Below are 15,551 nucleotides of genomic sequence, written 5' to 3' on the forward strand. Positions count from 1 at the left end.
GTCATTGGGCTATACTTGGGCTACATCTGGGTGATATTTGGGCTACATTTGGGCTCTTTGTCTCTGGTGGCCATCTTGGGAAATTTATTTGTTATGAAGTTTCCTAATTTCCTCATTTACTGCAGTCTCCTCAGTAGGAAATACTTTCAGTTTTTTACTTTGGTTCCATAAAGAAGGCATTCAGATGTGTCACACATTTGCCATAAATTCTGAATGTTAGCACTCTAGTTGCTCATTAGATCACTGTAGTAAAGCGACTGCTCACCAGGGAAGTCTGCTGCTGGTATTCAAAGTGCATGTTTCAGTCTGCATGTCAGAATTTTTTTATGAAATTGAAGAGGATTTGAGAAGTCAAAATGTGCCCTAATTTTTCTTTCTGCAGCACTAATCATAATTTCTATGGCAAAATGAACCCCCTCATTTTGTTCCTTTGAAAATTAACTGTTTTAAGTGTTACCACTTTATTCCAATCAAGATGGCTTCAGGTGTGCCATACTTTTGTCATAAGTAAGACTGTTAGCACTCTAGTTGTTCGTTAGAACACTCTGGGACATTCTGTCATTGGGCTATACTTGGGCTACATCAGGGTGATATTTGGGCTACAGTTGGGCTCTTTTGTCTCTGGTGGCCATTTTGGGAGACTTATTTGTTATGATGTTTCCTAATTTCCTCATTTACCACAGTCTCCTCAGTAGGAAATACTTTCAGTTTTTTACTTTGATTCCATCAAGAAGGCATTCGATTGTGTCACACATTTGCCATAAATTCAGAATGTTAGCACTCTAGTTGCTTATTAGATCACTGTAGTAAAGCTACTGCTCACCAGGGAAGTCTGCTGCTGGTATTGAAAGTGCAGGTTTCAGTCTGCATGTCAGAATTTTGTAATGAAATAGAAGAGGATTTGAGAAGTCACTCAAAATGTGCCCTAATTTTTCTTTCTGCAGAACTAATCATACTTTCTATGGAGAAATTAACCCCCTCATTTTGTTCCTTTTTAAATTAAATGTTTTAAGAGTTACCACTTTATTCCAACCAAGATGGCTTCAGGTGTGCCATACGTTTGTCATAAGTAGGACTGTTAGCGCTCTAGTTGTTCTTTAGAACACTCTGGGAAGCTGCAGTAGAACACAAAGGAATCAACTGACAGTCTCTGCCCTTGTTGGAAGTACATGTTTTACTGAGAATGTCAGACTTCATTCTCACATGACTGAGAAAGATAATGTGAATTTACAGAAAATATGCTCTCTTTTTAGCTTATAGATCACCTTCCAAACCTCTGTGGGAAAAACATGAGAAAATAGTTTTCTCTCAAACATGATTCATGATATCACAGCAGAAGGCTTTTTCACATGGTGAAATCACCTTAGAACACACCACAATTCCTAAAATGAGTATGGTACCATCAACAAATGATTTATAATGTAACTAAAGTCTTAAAACCTTCTATTAACTGCAATGCTTTTTAATGAGGTGCTATCATGTATATTGGTCCCAAGATGGCTGCCAACACTTCTTGGATGAAGTGCTGACAGCCAATCAGATCTCACGATGAGATGTGTGGTTAGGCTCCACCCAGATATATATGTGATTTTACTATTGATTTTCTCAGGAACTACTGAACGGATTTACACCATTTAAGCAAAAGGCACGAGTCTGAACTGAGGACTATCTCTTTGCCAAATTTAGTGCAATTACGTTCAGCACTTCGGGCTGTTGCTGCGTCAACAGGTCCTATGGGAAAATGCATGGGGAAAAGGCGTTTTGGGACCCCCCTTTTTTCTCGGCCCCCGCTTGACGAATTACCGGGAAATTTTTAGGATAGGAGAGGACCGGTGCTGGCCCAAAGTTTGGAATATTTTGCGAAGATTCATCAATTGACACCAACGTTATTCCAAATAGAATGTTGTGGATTTCCTATGGAAAATAGGTCCTAACTATTTATATATCGCGTTATGGTGGTAGTGTAGTGTTGTGAGTCTCTACTAAATAAAATACCTTGCATGAAGATTCTTGGGTCCGTGTTCATCCTACTAGTCTATTTGGAGAAACGAGGCGAAGTTCGTTTATATATATATATATATATATATATATATATATATATATATATATATATATATATATATATATATATATATATATATATATATATATATATATAGATTATCTACTGGCGGTCGCCAGTAGATAGTTATAGTTAGGATCGTGTTTCCATAGGAAATCTCAAAATTCTATTTTGAATAACTTTGGCGCCGGTTGACGAATCCTCGCGAAATTTTCAAAACTAATGGGGCGCTCCGTTCAGCTCCTACCCTGAAAGTCTCGGGGTGATTCGTCAAGCGGGGGCCGAGAAAAAAGGGGGGTCCCAAAACGCGTTTTCCCCATGCATTTTTCCATAGGACCTTTAGACACAGCTACAGCCCGAACGGCTGAACAGAATTACTTGAAATTTGGCAGAGAGGTAGCCATAAGGTCAAGGAAGTGCCTTTTGTAGGTCTGGTGTAAATTTGTTCAGTAGTTCCTGAGAAAAAAGCATTTAAAGCAATATATATATCTGTAAGCGCGCTCCGTGCGCTTACGGTAAGCTTACCGTACGCGTACGGTGCCGTGCGCGAGCTCAAATCTGATTGGTTGTCACATGACTGTAAACATTCGAATCGGACGAAATCAGGAAGTGTCGGCCGTCATTTTGTGTGTTTCACACAGAAAAAAAAGGGAGATAACGTGAAAAGGGGGCAAGGAAGAGAGTTATAGACCCCATAACATTTGAAAGGGGGTCAAAGAAGGACACAAAAGTACGAAAAATACATTTATTAATTTTAAAAAAAAATCGCCGAGTGCGCGTACGGTAAGCTTACCGTACGCGCACGGCAAAAATAAATAATAAAAAAAAAAAAAAAATAACAATCACATTTATTAAATAAATTGAAGGACCCGCAAGGGAGAAAAAAAAATTGTTACTGTGTAAAAAAAGGCGAGGCGCGCACGGTATGGACTGCGCAATGTGGGCGCTCGGTGCGCGAAGAGCACCGAGTGCCCACAGCGCGCGCACGGTGCGCTAAGCGCACCGTGCGCGCAGGGTGTGCGCACGGTGAAAAACCAGAAAAAAAAATAAAAAATAAATACAGAACTTAGCATTTAAAAAACCGTACAAATTCACTGAAAAAACCATAGGTTTCACACACGTTATAGTTAGGAATTAGCATTTAAAAAACCTTGCAAATTCACTTAAAAAACCATAGGTTTCACACATGTTATAGTTAGCTGTACATTTCACTCGTAAAAAACCAATGAAATTCCACGTTATAGTTAGATCAGGTAACTATAACTTGCGCGACCGCAATCCACAATGTGTCATTTCAGATGTCATCATTGATGTGAAGAGTGATGTCACTGACCATGTCATGAGTGATGTAATATGTGACGTCATCAGCAGTTTATTGTGGGCGCGCAAGTTATAGTTACCTGATCTAACTATAACGTGGAATTTCATTGGTTTTTTACGAGTGAAATGTACAGCTAACTATAACATGTGTGAAACCTATGGTTTTTTAAGTGAATATAGATATAGATATATATATATATTATCTACTGGCGGTCGCCAGTAGATAGTTATAGTTAGGACCGTGTTTCCATAGGAAATCTGAAAATTCTATTTTGAATAACTTTGGCGTCGGTTGACGAATCCTCGCGAAATTTTCAAAACTAATGGGGCGCTCCGTTCAGCTCCTACCCTTAACGTCTCGGGGTGATTCGTCAAGCGGGGGCCGAGAAAAAAGGGGGGTCCCAAAACGCATTTTCCCCATGCATTTTCCCATAGGACCTTTAGTCGAAGGTACAGCCCGAACGGCTGAACAGAATTACTTGAAATTTAGCAGAGAGGTAGTCCTCAGGTTAGGGAAGTGCCTTTTGCATATATGGTGTCAATCTGTTCAGTAGTTCCTGAGAAAATTGCAGTTAAAGCACATAAATATCTATAGCCGCGCACCGTGCGCGCACCGTGCGCGCGCCCGAACGTACGCGAGCGTAATTCTGATTGGTGGTTACAGGTCAGTCAACGTTCGAATCGGTCGAAATCAGGAAGTGTCGGCCGCCATTTTGTTTGTTTTGGGTGCGAGAGTGAAAAAGAGAGGTGGCGAACATGAAAAGGGGGCAGGGTAGAGAGTTCCTGACCCTCTAGCCTTTGTCAGGGGGTCCCTAAAGGACCCCGAAGGGTGAAAAAACATTTTATTTTGTTTACAAAAAAATCGCTCGGTGCGCGCACGGTGAAAAACATAATTAAAAAAAAAAAAATAGATATATAACTTAGCATTTAAAAAAACGTACAAATTCACATAAAAAACCATAGGTTTCACACACGTTATAGTTAGGAATTAGCATTTAAAAAACCTTGCAAATTCACTTAAAAAAACCATAGGTTTCACACATGTTATAGTTAGGTGGACATTTCACTCGTAAAAAACGAATGAAATTCCACCGTTATAGTTAGTTCAGATAACTATAACTCGCGCGACCGCCACTAGGATGATGTCAACAGTGATGTCATGAGTGATGCCACTGACCATGTCATGAGTCATGAAATATGTGACGTCATGAGCAATGGATGGCGGGCGCGCGAGTTATAGTTATCTAAACTAACTATAACGGTGGAATTTCATTGGTTTTTTACGAGTGAAATGTCCACCTAACTATAACATGTGTGAAACCTATGGTTTATTAAGTGAATATATATATATATAAATATATATATATATACATATACATACTATGAGTGTGGTCGCATTTTTACTTTTGCAAGGAAATTCGACTCCATTAAAGTCTCCAAATACGGAGTTTCTTTGGGAACTAAATCAAACATGACAAGCGGAGGAGCTCAAACAGATACAGTCTCGACCTCTGATCTTAGTTCCGCAATGGAAAGCGAGACGGAACATGATCCTAGAAGTCATGGAGCACAACAAATACCAGCAAAAATCTCTCTGGTAGAAGAAGTCGATTTTTTATGTTGGGAGCGCAGGCAAACGCTGCGCCCCAGAAACAAAATGAAATCGCAAATAAAAAATCAACCATCAAACGCAGAGAGAGGAGAGCAGCAAAACATAAGCGCACCCAAAAAACAAGGACAATCGAAACACTGGAATTGGAGACGACAGCACCAACAGTAGGCCCTACAGTAATCAATTTGGCAAACAGATTTGACCAAGTCGGAGGAACAATTATTATTGCTAGGACTGTCATTTTGTCCAGAAAGCTCATTTAATTATGTCACTACTCATATGGATATTTACAGGAGTATACGAAAACTAAAACTCAAGAAATACTTCATACAACAAAACAAATCTGACAAATATGAATGAACATCAAGAGTTTTCAGACCCGGCCAAACAGACAAACTCAATTTAGAGTTCACGGCCACCATGAGTAATCAAGAGGTCAACTTTCTTGATGTCCAGATTTACATTAAGGAAGGCAAAATAGCCACCAGACTACATCGTAAAAAGACAGCTGGGAATGCTGTTTTACATGCCAGGAGCTCTCACCCACAACATCTAATACGAAGTACACCATATGGTGAGATGCGCCGGTTAAGATGCATTTGCAGCAATGACGATGACCTACATACAGCCCAATTAGCTAGCCAGAAAATGTTTCTTGAAAGGGGCTATGCCAAAAGCATAATTTCAACTGCTATAAATAAAAGCAATGCCATAAAAAGAGAAACCTTATTAACATCTAAGTCTATGCGAAATGAAACCAGACCTAGAAGATCATTAACACAATAAGACAATTTGGACAATCCTGAAACTTTCCGATTTATCATTGGCTATAGCAAACAGGTGAGGGACATCAACAACATCATCAAGAAAAACTGGCCCCTTGTTTGTTTTGAGCAATCCAACAATAGGGCACTTGCTACGCACTAGGGTAGCAATCACCTACAGCAAAGCACCATCAATGAGGGACGAGCTAGTCCACAATGATCCTTGGAATCATACCAAATCCACATGGTTATCCCAACGAAAGGGCTTTTTTAAGTGCCGGGTCTGTAAGGCATGTAATTATGGGGTTAATAAATCCCCATATAAAACACCCTTTAGTGATGACGAGAATCCCATCCATAGACACCTTACCCGCCAGTCAGAATTTGTGGTCTATGTGCTGGCCTAAAATATGTTGGAAGTACTATACTTCAGGGCCACAAGAGGATACTCCAGCACATAAGGGCTATTAAGAACAATGACCAAGCCTACCCAGTGGCACGTCATTTTAAGGATTCCCATAATGGGGATCCTAAGGATCGTACAGACTTTTTAATTGACTCTGTGCCACTAAACAAATGTGGAAGCAATCAGGAAAAGGCCCTCAGAATGTTGGAAACAAGATACATCAGTTGGAAACAAGATACATCTTGGAACTCGATAGCAAATATCCAGGGGGTCTTAACAGGACGGAGGATCTCTATACTTGCCTCTGACAATCCGATAACAACAATAGCTGATGTAAATTCAATACAGGCCATAACACGGCACTAATTAAACCGCACATAGCCCCCTCTTATAACCATCACAGTGAATTTTATAGGTTTTAGCTTTCTCTCACATTGGTGAATTGCACATATCACACTATATATTTTATACATTTGCACTTGCACTTTCTTTCAAACAAGGCATTGGTATTGGAAAAATAGTGTACTAGGGGCATTGATAAAACAATAGCATAATTTTGGGTAACAAATGTTTAAATCTTACAGTGATATTAAACAAATATGGATATTGCTTTTAAAGTTGGGTACCATTATGGTTCCTATTAATTGAATGTATGAAGCTTTAACGTACATAAACCGATAGTGGTGATTTCAGTTATTTAAATCTGGATGTCTTTTGTACTAAGTGGGCTGCTTTGATGTATTAATAATTTTTAAAGAAAAAGTTTTTTTTTTTAAATAACTTAATTGCATCATGTGATAAAGCCTATACTACTCGATGTAAGATTTTAAATAGTGGCTGCTTTAGAATTAGTGAACCTGGCAATGTACAAACACAATGAAAATGTATTGAAATTGTGATTAGAATAATTGGGGCTCCCAAGTCGGTATTTTACACTATCAATCTTGAAAAATTCTGTTTTAATTGAAAACAGTCATTTTTGCATTAGTAACTTTTCTATGTCCATATACAATGCACGATACTAGCAGCTGTCACTTTAAGAAAAAGGTGAAAAACTGGTTTAAAAGCTAGCCATTACCTGTGAAATGCGTCATGTGATCAAGGGCCTGCGGGCTCGAACCGTGTCTTGGCTGTAGATTGTAGTTGAGCTGCCAATAAACTACATTGAAGTGCACAAAATTGTGGTCCGGGCTCCTGTTGTTCGCCGCGATAATTGCACTACGAGAGGAGTTCCTGTTTTATATATATACACACATACATACACACACTAGTATATTTGATTTAAAATTAAAAACATTAAATATTCAAATTCACGATAACTTATTTTATTTAACATTGTTTACTACGAGATGTTATTTTATTTTGAGGCCTTCATTGTGTCTTATGGAAGTGTGCTGCAGTACTTATGAGTGGCCATGTGTAGTGCTGGACTTACTCCAATGCTGGACTGGAGTACACTTACAACGGTTTTGGGACCTTGTTGGCTATAGTAACTTAAAAAGTGCAGTTTATGAATAGCAATGGGCTTAACTTTTGCGGGTAGGTGTTTGTATCTTTATGTCCTTCCTAAACCTGTTTCTTATGCTTTCCTAAGCCCCTCCTTACCTCTCCCTGATACCCTCCCTGTTTAGTTTTAGGTATTCTCCATTTTCCTACCACTCCACATGTTAGTCCCACATTAACTACTAAAATGTAGACCTACATGTGTGGGGACCTCTATAACTGAGGCGGAGACCTTCCCATAGAAAAGAGAGAAGAGGCAGAGTTCTGCACTGATAGGTTTGCATGCCGCATATTGCAGTACAGGTAAACCTAAAAGAAAGTGTAGTTTGCAAATAGGGCCCATGAGGTCAGTGCCTGACAACATCTTCAGTTGTTTCAGCTCCTTCATTTCTATGCAATTTGCTAATTGGCTTTCCTTACCCTCACCTTTTCTGTTTTGTCCCTCGTTGTCCTTTCTCCGCATGATACTCCATGATTATCCTCTGAATACATAATTTGCTTGCTACACTCTTCTTGAGCTTGCAGCTTTGATACAGGTACTACCGCCCACCATCTTGATAGCCTCTACATAGGCGTGGTACATCTTTCAGCAACTACAACACATATAGGTTTGCTTCTCTGGTGAGCGGCCTTCCACCATATGAAGGGTTCAGGAGCCTCTACTATACTGTTTGGCTGTATATCTGATTTCAGGTAGGACCAGATTCTAGTTATAGTGCTTTTGTCAATGAGAAAGAGGTGTGATATGATGCTATTAGAATTGCATACTTTGGAGATTGAAGTTTTGTATTGCATGAGTCTCACATTGTACTCAGTGGGTTTTTTTTGTTCAAGATATCCGACCTCTGCTTCTGACATGATCCTGGTTGATGTGGGAGCCATTTAGAACCAATATCCCTGGCTTCCTTTCCCTTCCACATTTTATTCCTGGGTTCCTAACCAACATAAAGATGAGCTGGTTGGAAAAGGTGTAGGATTGGGATTGTTTGCTACACTCCTCTTGGGGATTAGATTTACCCTTAAAGCAAGACAATTTGATGTACAGTGCATGTATTGTGCGTTTTTTGTGTGCTAGGAAGGAAGGATATTTATTTTATTGAGAGGATACATAATTTTGCGGATGCATTGTTTTCAGATGAATTGAAACTATATTGAGCATTACTTTGATGGCTAGCTTATTTTATAGATTTTGGATTATTTTATAGGTGGATGGATCGCTTGTGGAAGGATCGTCTGATGGATAATTCGGTAGGTAGTTCAGTTTGGGATTTATATAGTATTCAAGCATTTGGCGGGTTGGGGGTCAATTAAGCTTTTTAAAAATATTCATAAATCCTTGTTCAATCGATGTATAAATCTTTGGATGAATGGATGCATCATTTGTGGGAAAGATATTTTTGGAGTGATTGATATTTTTTAGAATGATAGGAGTGTGGAGTAGAGTAAATATGTTCAGAGACGTATTTAAAGTGAGTTTTAAAACCATCTCTGTTGTGATTGTCCAATTTGAAACATCACCAGCAGTGGGTTCCTCGCTGAGCACTTTCACAGTATCATACATACAGCATGTGCACAATCAGCCCATCTGAACTGAGCAAAAAAGCATACTCAGATTTACGACATTGTGAGCTCGGTGTAAAAATGTCTGCACCAAGTTCTACACTTCAATTTTGTCTAAGGAAAGAGACGCAACTGTAGGGATCTCTTCTGAGACTTCACTGTTTTACCAATAAGTGTAATTACCTTTAATGAGATGTTGAGCATCAGACAGGAGAAATTAGTAATAGCTACATAAAACTAGTGCCATGACTCTTCTTAACGTTGTACTTTTTTGTCGAATGACTTCGTGTGCCAGCTTGATACAACGTATGACATTGCTGCAACATGTAAACCATGGGGCAGATTTACGTTCCCTGGTGCATCCCTGCAAATCAGCAGGGATGCGCCAGGGAAGATGCGTCACGCAAGTTTGCCCTGGCGCCACAGCAGATGCGCCGCATTTACAATGTGGTGCATCGTGGCGCAAGGACAAGCAGATGCGTGACGCATCTGCCGGCGTAAGGTTGGCGCAATGCTGAAGTTGTGTCGCAAGCGCGACGAAACTCCAGCACTGTTCCAACCTGCCCTATCCCTAACATGGTGCGTCACGCCTTACGCCTGCTTGAAGCAGGCATAAGGATTTGATGCACCAGCTTCGAAAAAGTGACTGCGTGAAATCTTGTAGATTTCACTGCGTCACTTTTCCGAGGCTTTTTCCGATGTAACGCCCACTCTGCATACATAAAACCTGATGCGGGTTTAATGTGGCGCAAAGCTTTACAACGTGACGCATCTCGCTAGATGCGTCACGTTGTAAATCTGTCGCAGCATGGCGCTAGCTTTGCGCCAACGCTGTGTCACAAAAGTGACGCAACGGCGGCGCAAAAGTGCCGCACGGGGCTTGTAAATCTGCCCCCATGAATTTAATAGTGCACTAATTTAGCTCTTCGAAGAATTTAACACAATACATTGACCTTTGGTATAAAGCAGGAGAGAGAATGAGATGCCTGTCTAATGACTTATTGCCCAATGGTTGCCGGAAAACATGGGCTCAATCCCAGCTTCAAATAAAACAATACTGTACCTGGTGTGCACAGCCTATCACTTAATCTGTATTTTCATCAGTTCGTTGCTTAAACGCATTCCTTCTTTGCATGCTGTCTGTCCGCGCCCACTGTTCCGGAGTGCTACAGTTCGTCTAATTGCGTGCTAAAGGTTAATTAACACAAAGCCAATCCCAGCTTCCTCACCCGACCAAACTGTGTGATCCTAGGCACTACACTACTTCACTTTCTCTTTCCTTGATCATCACTTCTGAAGACACCTTGAAATACAAGACTTCGGATGTGAACTGTGCAAAAACCTCCTCTGTATATTGTTTAACCAGTACTTTATATGGAAATATTGAAGTACAGGTACTCACTGTTTATAGTACCTACCGAGCATTGCGGGCACTCTCCCATGAAACGATTTGCAGTGATGTAGGTAGTCAGTACTGGACAGTACCTGTCCATTTAAAGCACTGGGTTTAACTGGGTATACAATAGCTTCATCTATAATAACAACATAGACCAAATACGGTGGGCATAAGACTTGCCTCTGGGTTCACTGATGAGGGGTTGAGTGACTCATGAACGCTTCTAATTTTGCGATACGAAAATATAACGCTTAGCAAATGCAACTCAATGCAGCGATATGATCTAATGTACTAAAGTGAAACCCTTCCGCGTATTAAAGAAGGACGCATTTTTGAACACTGAAGACTGTTTATCATACTTTACAGGACATTTTTACACAATTGCATGGCAAGTATGTTGATCGCTCGGGTCCTGCTGTGGCTCTTCGAGTGAAGCCAGATCCTTAGGCTAGTCTGTGGTGTGGCAGCCCTATTTATTTGCTGGCACAATTGCCACATCTATTAGACATTATACACAGAAACAGACCCCCGTTCAAGAAACAGAAAAGATTAGAGTCACCCAGACTAATTAAAAGAAACAATTAGCAGGTCTTGAAATAATAATGTTTGGCAAAATTCGTTCAAGGAAACAAGCAGAATTTAGCTCTCGAAATTGTGCAGGACAAAAACGTCAGGTGGGGGAATTTCGCAACAGCTTTAATCTCTATTCGGATTCCTGTTTGATGGTGATCGGGGTTCGCATCAGAGCCTTAGTCTTTCTCTCTGCAAGCACTTGCATATTACAGTTTGTAAAATAAAGTAATTATGGAAACAAAAACAATACGAAAGCCAAGGCATTTATAAAACTACAACAGATCCCCGATAACAGGCTTCTATATGAAAAACTTACGTGCAACCTTGCATTTTCCTCCGAATGTGGTGTATTCGTACAGCTTCCGCAAGCCTTCTCACTGTAAAACATTAACAATGCAAATAAAACTCTCTTAAGGCAGACTTTGTACAGAGAAAGCTCAAAGGTTTGTGTCAATTCATCATAGAGGGCTGTGATGTTGGGCCCTAGGCCCGCATGCAGGGGGTAATCATAGACACCAGTTGCATAGTCAGGGTAGTGGGTTAATGGCCACGAGCACGTGCGCTCGGCCTCTTTATTAACAGCGTCACCTGACCCAGTGACGTCTGTGGTGGGTGGGTGTACAGTGTATTCCACACATACAGAAACACTAGAACGTGTCCCTGCTAGGACACTACATTCCTCCCAATCTTTAATGAAAGAAAACCCAAAGTCAAATTTCAACCTGCGGGAGGAAAAATAAAGATATACACCTATACAGTACAGTGACCAAACTTCGGCAGAGTCTCTTACGCCTCAGCTGCTTGGATACTCAGACGACGTTCTTCCTGCCGTGGAGACCAACAGTTCGCTGTGACACCAGCCATGGGTGCTTGATGGATCCAGTCTGTTGACGGCTCTGCCTTGAAGTTGTCCTCACAGTCTTTTCTTTATCTTGCTTCCGTGGCGACAAACGCAGTCAGAATTCCTGTGATTCACCGCTAGATGTTGCCGTTCGACTTTCAGTCCTGTCCTCTTCTTCGTCGGTGGCGTGTGTTCTGTGTTGGCAAAAGACGGATTGTTTGCAAGACACCCCTCTCACCATGATGCCCCTCTCACCGGTGTTCCCCTGCCACGGGATATCCCTGAGGCCCTCTCTATAGGACTTGTCCGGGGCTGGGTGTACAGTATCGTGTTCCTCGCCCTCCAATCAGTGTGGGCGCAGCGGAGACGACAAGTCTCACCTCAGATTCCGCAGTCAGACCTGGAGGGTAGCTGTTGGCTCCTGTCTTTGCGCGCGATGTCTTCCTCCTCCTGGGACCTGTGCTGGAGGGCGGCTGATGACCATCTCTCGTTGCGGGGATGCTCTCTCACTGGCATCCCTGAGGCCTTTGCCCCTGAGTCACCACGGCTGGCAACGTCCAGTGACCGTGTGACCCCAAAGGTGGGTGTCTCGAATGGTCCGGCCGGCTCACCTCTGCCGATCCCCGATGTGCTGAAAGCACCGCCACAGCAGATGGACTTCTACCCGTGCCACGGGTGTTTTCAGGACTTGCTCTCCATGTTCTGGCACTTGTCGCCTTCCTTATCTCTGAGGTGTGAGTAGTCTTGCCACACTCCTCTCTCCTTCCTCGGTTCTAATCTCCGTGAGGGTGTCGAGTCACTCTGACTTCTCCTCCTGCTCTTAACAGTGGCCAACGTGCCACGGATCTATTCCCTTCTTCACCTCTTCTTGCAGTGGCCTGCGTGCCACTCCGATCTCTTCTTTCTCCTTTTCTTGTAGTGGCAACCGTGCCACTCCGATCTCGTCTTTCTTCCTTTCTTGTAGTGGCAAACGTGCCACTCCGATCTCTTCTTTCTTCCTTTCTTGTAGTGGCAAACGTGCCACTCTGCTTTCTTCATCCTTTCGCTTCACGACCTACTCTGGACCGTTTCTGTTCTCCTTTTGGTCTGGCCAGGCTTCTCCATGCAGCGCGCGCACTCTGCACGTGTACCCCCTGGTCTTGTCCTCGTCCGAGGACACTCTCTCCATCTTCCTCAGCATTCCGAGTTAGGGTCGTGACCTTCTCTTCGTCTTCTCCTTTTCACCGGCTACTTTGGTTGTTGAAGTTCGTGGGGCCCTGCTCTTGGTCCTCTTCGTTCTCCTCCTTTTCGCCAGTTACTTTGGTTGTTGACGTTCGTGGGGCCATGCTCTTGGTCCTCTTCGTTCTTGAACTTCTCGGACCACTTGACGGTCCATTCTGCCGATCTCTGGCAGGATACCTTCGGTCTTTCGTCAGACCTTTTGTTCCGTGGGTTCACTGACCCGTGCGTCGATCACCTCCTTTCACCCCCTGGCGGGTTGGCTTCTGTTGGTGCGACCATTTGGCTGGTCAGCTTCACGAGATGCGTCACTTCGTGTGACTCCCTGTGTCTTCTGACTTGCCGGGCGCTGGTGCGTGCTTCTCTTCATACCGTCGTGGTACATCTTCAGTGTAGCATTGCTCCCTGCGCCGTGATCTCTTGATGTGGTGGCTTCTTGGCGCCACTGGGTGTGCCTCTGCGTCCTTATCCGTCCGTGTCGTTGGATATTTGCTGCGCACATCTTCTTCCGTGTAGTTCCTCTCTTGTAGGCGCTGCTGTGTACTTCCCGCGTCCGGGGTACATCTGCGCTGAGTCCTTTGGCTCTCTTGAGGGGTCACTCCACTTGATGCGGCGACGGCGCAGTCCTAGCTGGGGTGGACGTGGCTTGACCCTTCTCCTTTCCTCCTCCTTGCCGCTGTGTGATGGCGCTGCATCCCTGCGGCACACTATCTCTTCTCCCTTGCGCTTCTGTCGCGTTCCTGCGCATCCCTGTGCGCCTCCGTCGCGTTCCCGTACCTCTGGCGCATTCCTGCGCTTCTGGCGCATACCTGTGCGCTCACCACCTTGTCTCCGTCAGACATTGCGGTACCTTCCTTGCTGCCTCTTCTCTAGCCTTTCCACTCTTTTCCTGCAGCTGGTGCAATGCTGCCCTCCGGCCACTAGATGGCAGTGCAGGGTATGCTTGTCTCCCATTCAGCAGCAGCCTCCTTTGCTGCTAGACTGTCTTTCGTGTTGTTTTCCACTTTCCAGGCTTCACCGGTCCGGGAGGAGCTGGAGCTGGAGCAGAACACTGGGAGCTGGACAGGGGCCAGGCAGCAGGTAAGTCTTTGCATTTATTTCTTTGAAAAGGGGGGGGCACAGGCATTTCCCGTCAGCTGCAGAGCTCAAGGCATTGCTCTGTTTGTGCGCTGCTTGTGAGCGTTTCTTCCCTCGGTGTACCAGTAATTAATTATGGGCTCGGCAACCCTCTCTTTTTCAGAGCGCTCGGTGGCTCTCGCCTGGGGCACCTCGCGCTTCACCGCGCTGCTTTACATTAGCGCTATCACACGCCTCTCTTCCGCTGCCTGCCACCGATTGAGGCATACGCCTGCAGGCACCTCTAGGGGCTCAGCTTCACTTTCTATGCCCCAGCACTGTTCCGGCCGTGCCTCCCTCGCGCTGGCGTTCCAGTCGGCCGGGAGTGTTCACCGGGTGCCGGCGCTGTTCTCTCTCTCTCTTCCCGCCCGCAGCAGCGTCCCTCAGTTCTCATGCTGCGCGGGCGGAGGAGACAGGGGTCACTGCTGGGCGCTGTGGCGCGGGTGGGCTCCGCATTCGGTTTCGGTTACTTCCGCCCCTTGCGGGGGCTGGGTCGCTACTCTGCCGCTCCGCTGCACCTTCGCAGTCGCTCCGGGCTAACCTTCCTCACATGCGGGGTGGGCTCCCGCTCGGCTTCCACTTCTCTCGCGGCTCCTCACCTTTGGCCGCGGACCTCTCCTTCCACACGGGTGTGCTCCGCGTGGATCTCTGCCACTTGCCGGGTCGCGGCCGATGCGGGTGGGCTCCGATCGGTCCGCTCCTCACCACCGGGCACGGCGGCAGTCTCGACGGGGTCGGGGTAGGCACCCGACTTCCGTGCCGTCTCTCCGGGGCGGCACGCAGGCCAGCTGGTCGTCGGTGCGGGGTGAGCTCTCGATCGCCATCGGACCTGTTGCGGGCTATGCCTCGCCGGTTTCTCGGCGCGTCGCGCCTTCCCAGGGGGGGTGCCCTCGCTGCGGGCAGCTCTCTCTCCCTCCTTTTAGCCTTAAGTCCCTGTGTGGCGAGCAGAGGGTGCACACGCGGGGTGAAGTACCCGCCTCGTCGCCAGTGTGATGTTGGGCCCTAGGCCCGCATGCAGAGGGTAATCATAGACACCAGTTGCATAGTCAGGGTAGTGGGTTAATGGCCACGAGCACGTGCGCTCGGCCTCTTTATTAACAGCGTCACCTGACCCAGTGACGTCTGTGGTGGGTGGGTGTACAGTGTATTCCACACATACAGAAACACTAGAACGTGTCCC

General features: G+C 44.6%; 1 protein-coding gene across 7 annotated transcripts in view; it reads right to left on the reverse strand.

Annotated features, from left to right (window-relative positions):
• The window catches only part of LOC146805002 (arylsulfatase D-like), a 514,533-nt gene that overhangs the window by 364,815 nt on the left and 134,167 nt on the right, over nt 1–15,551 (reverse strand). For 6 of the 7 annotated variants that reach the window (XM_085622151.1, XM_085622150.1, XM_085622152.1 and 3 more), the window contains one exon: nt 11,513–11,573. The exons of the other annotated variant lie outside the window; for it this stretch is intronic. In XM_085622151.1, the coding sequence (XP_085478277.1) occupies nt 11,513–11,573 (61 nt within the window). The remainder of the gene's footprint in view (nt 1–11,512; nt 11,574–15,551) is intronic. 7 annotated transcript variants of the gene reach the window in all.

This window comes from Triturus cristatus, chromosome 8 (assembly GCF_964204655.1).
Source record: "Triturus cristatus chromosome 8, aTriCri1.1, whole genome shotgun sequence".
NCBI classification, from domain to species: domain Eukaryota; kingdom Metazoa; phylum Chordata; class Amphibia; order Caudata; family Salamandridae; genus Triturus; species Triturus cristatus.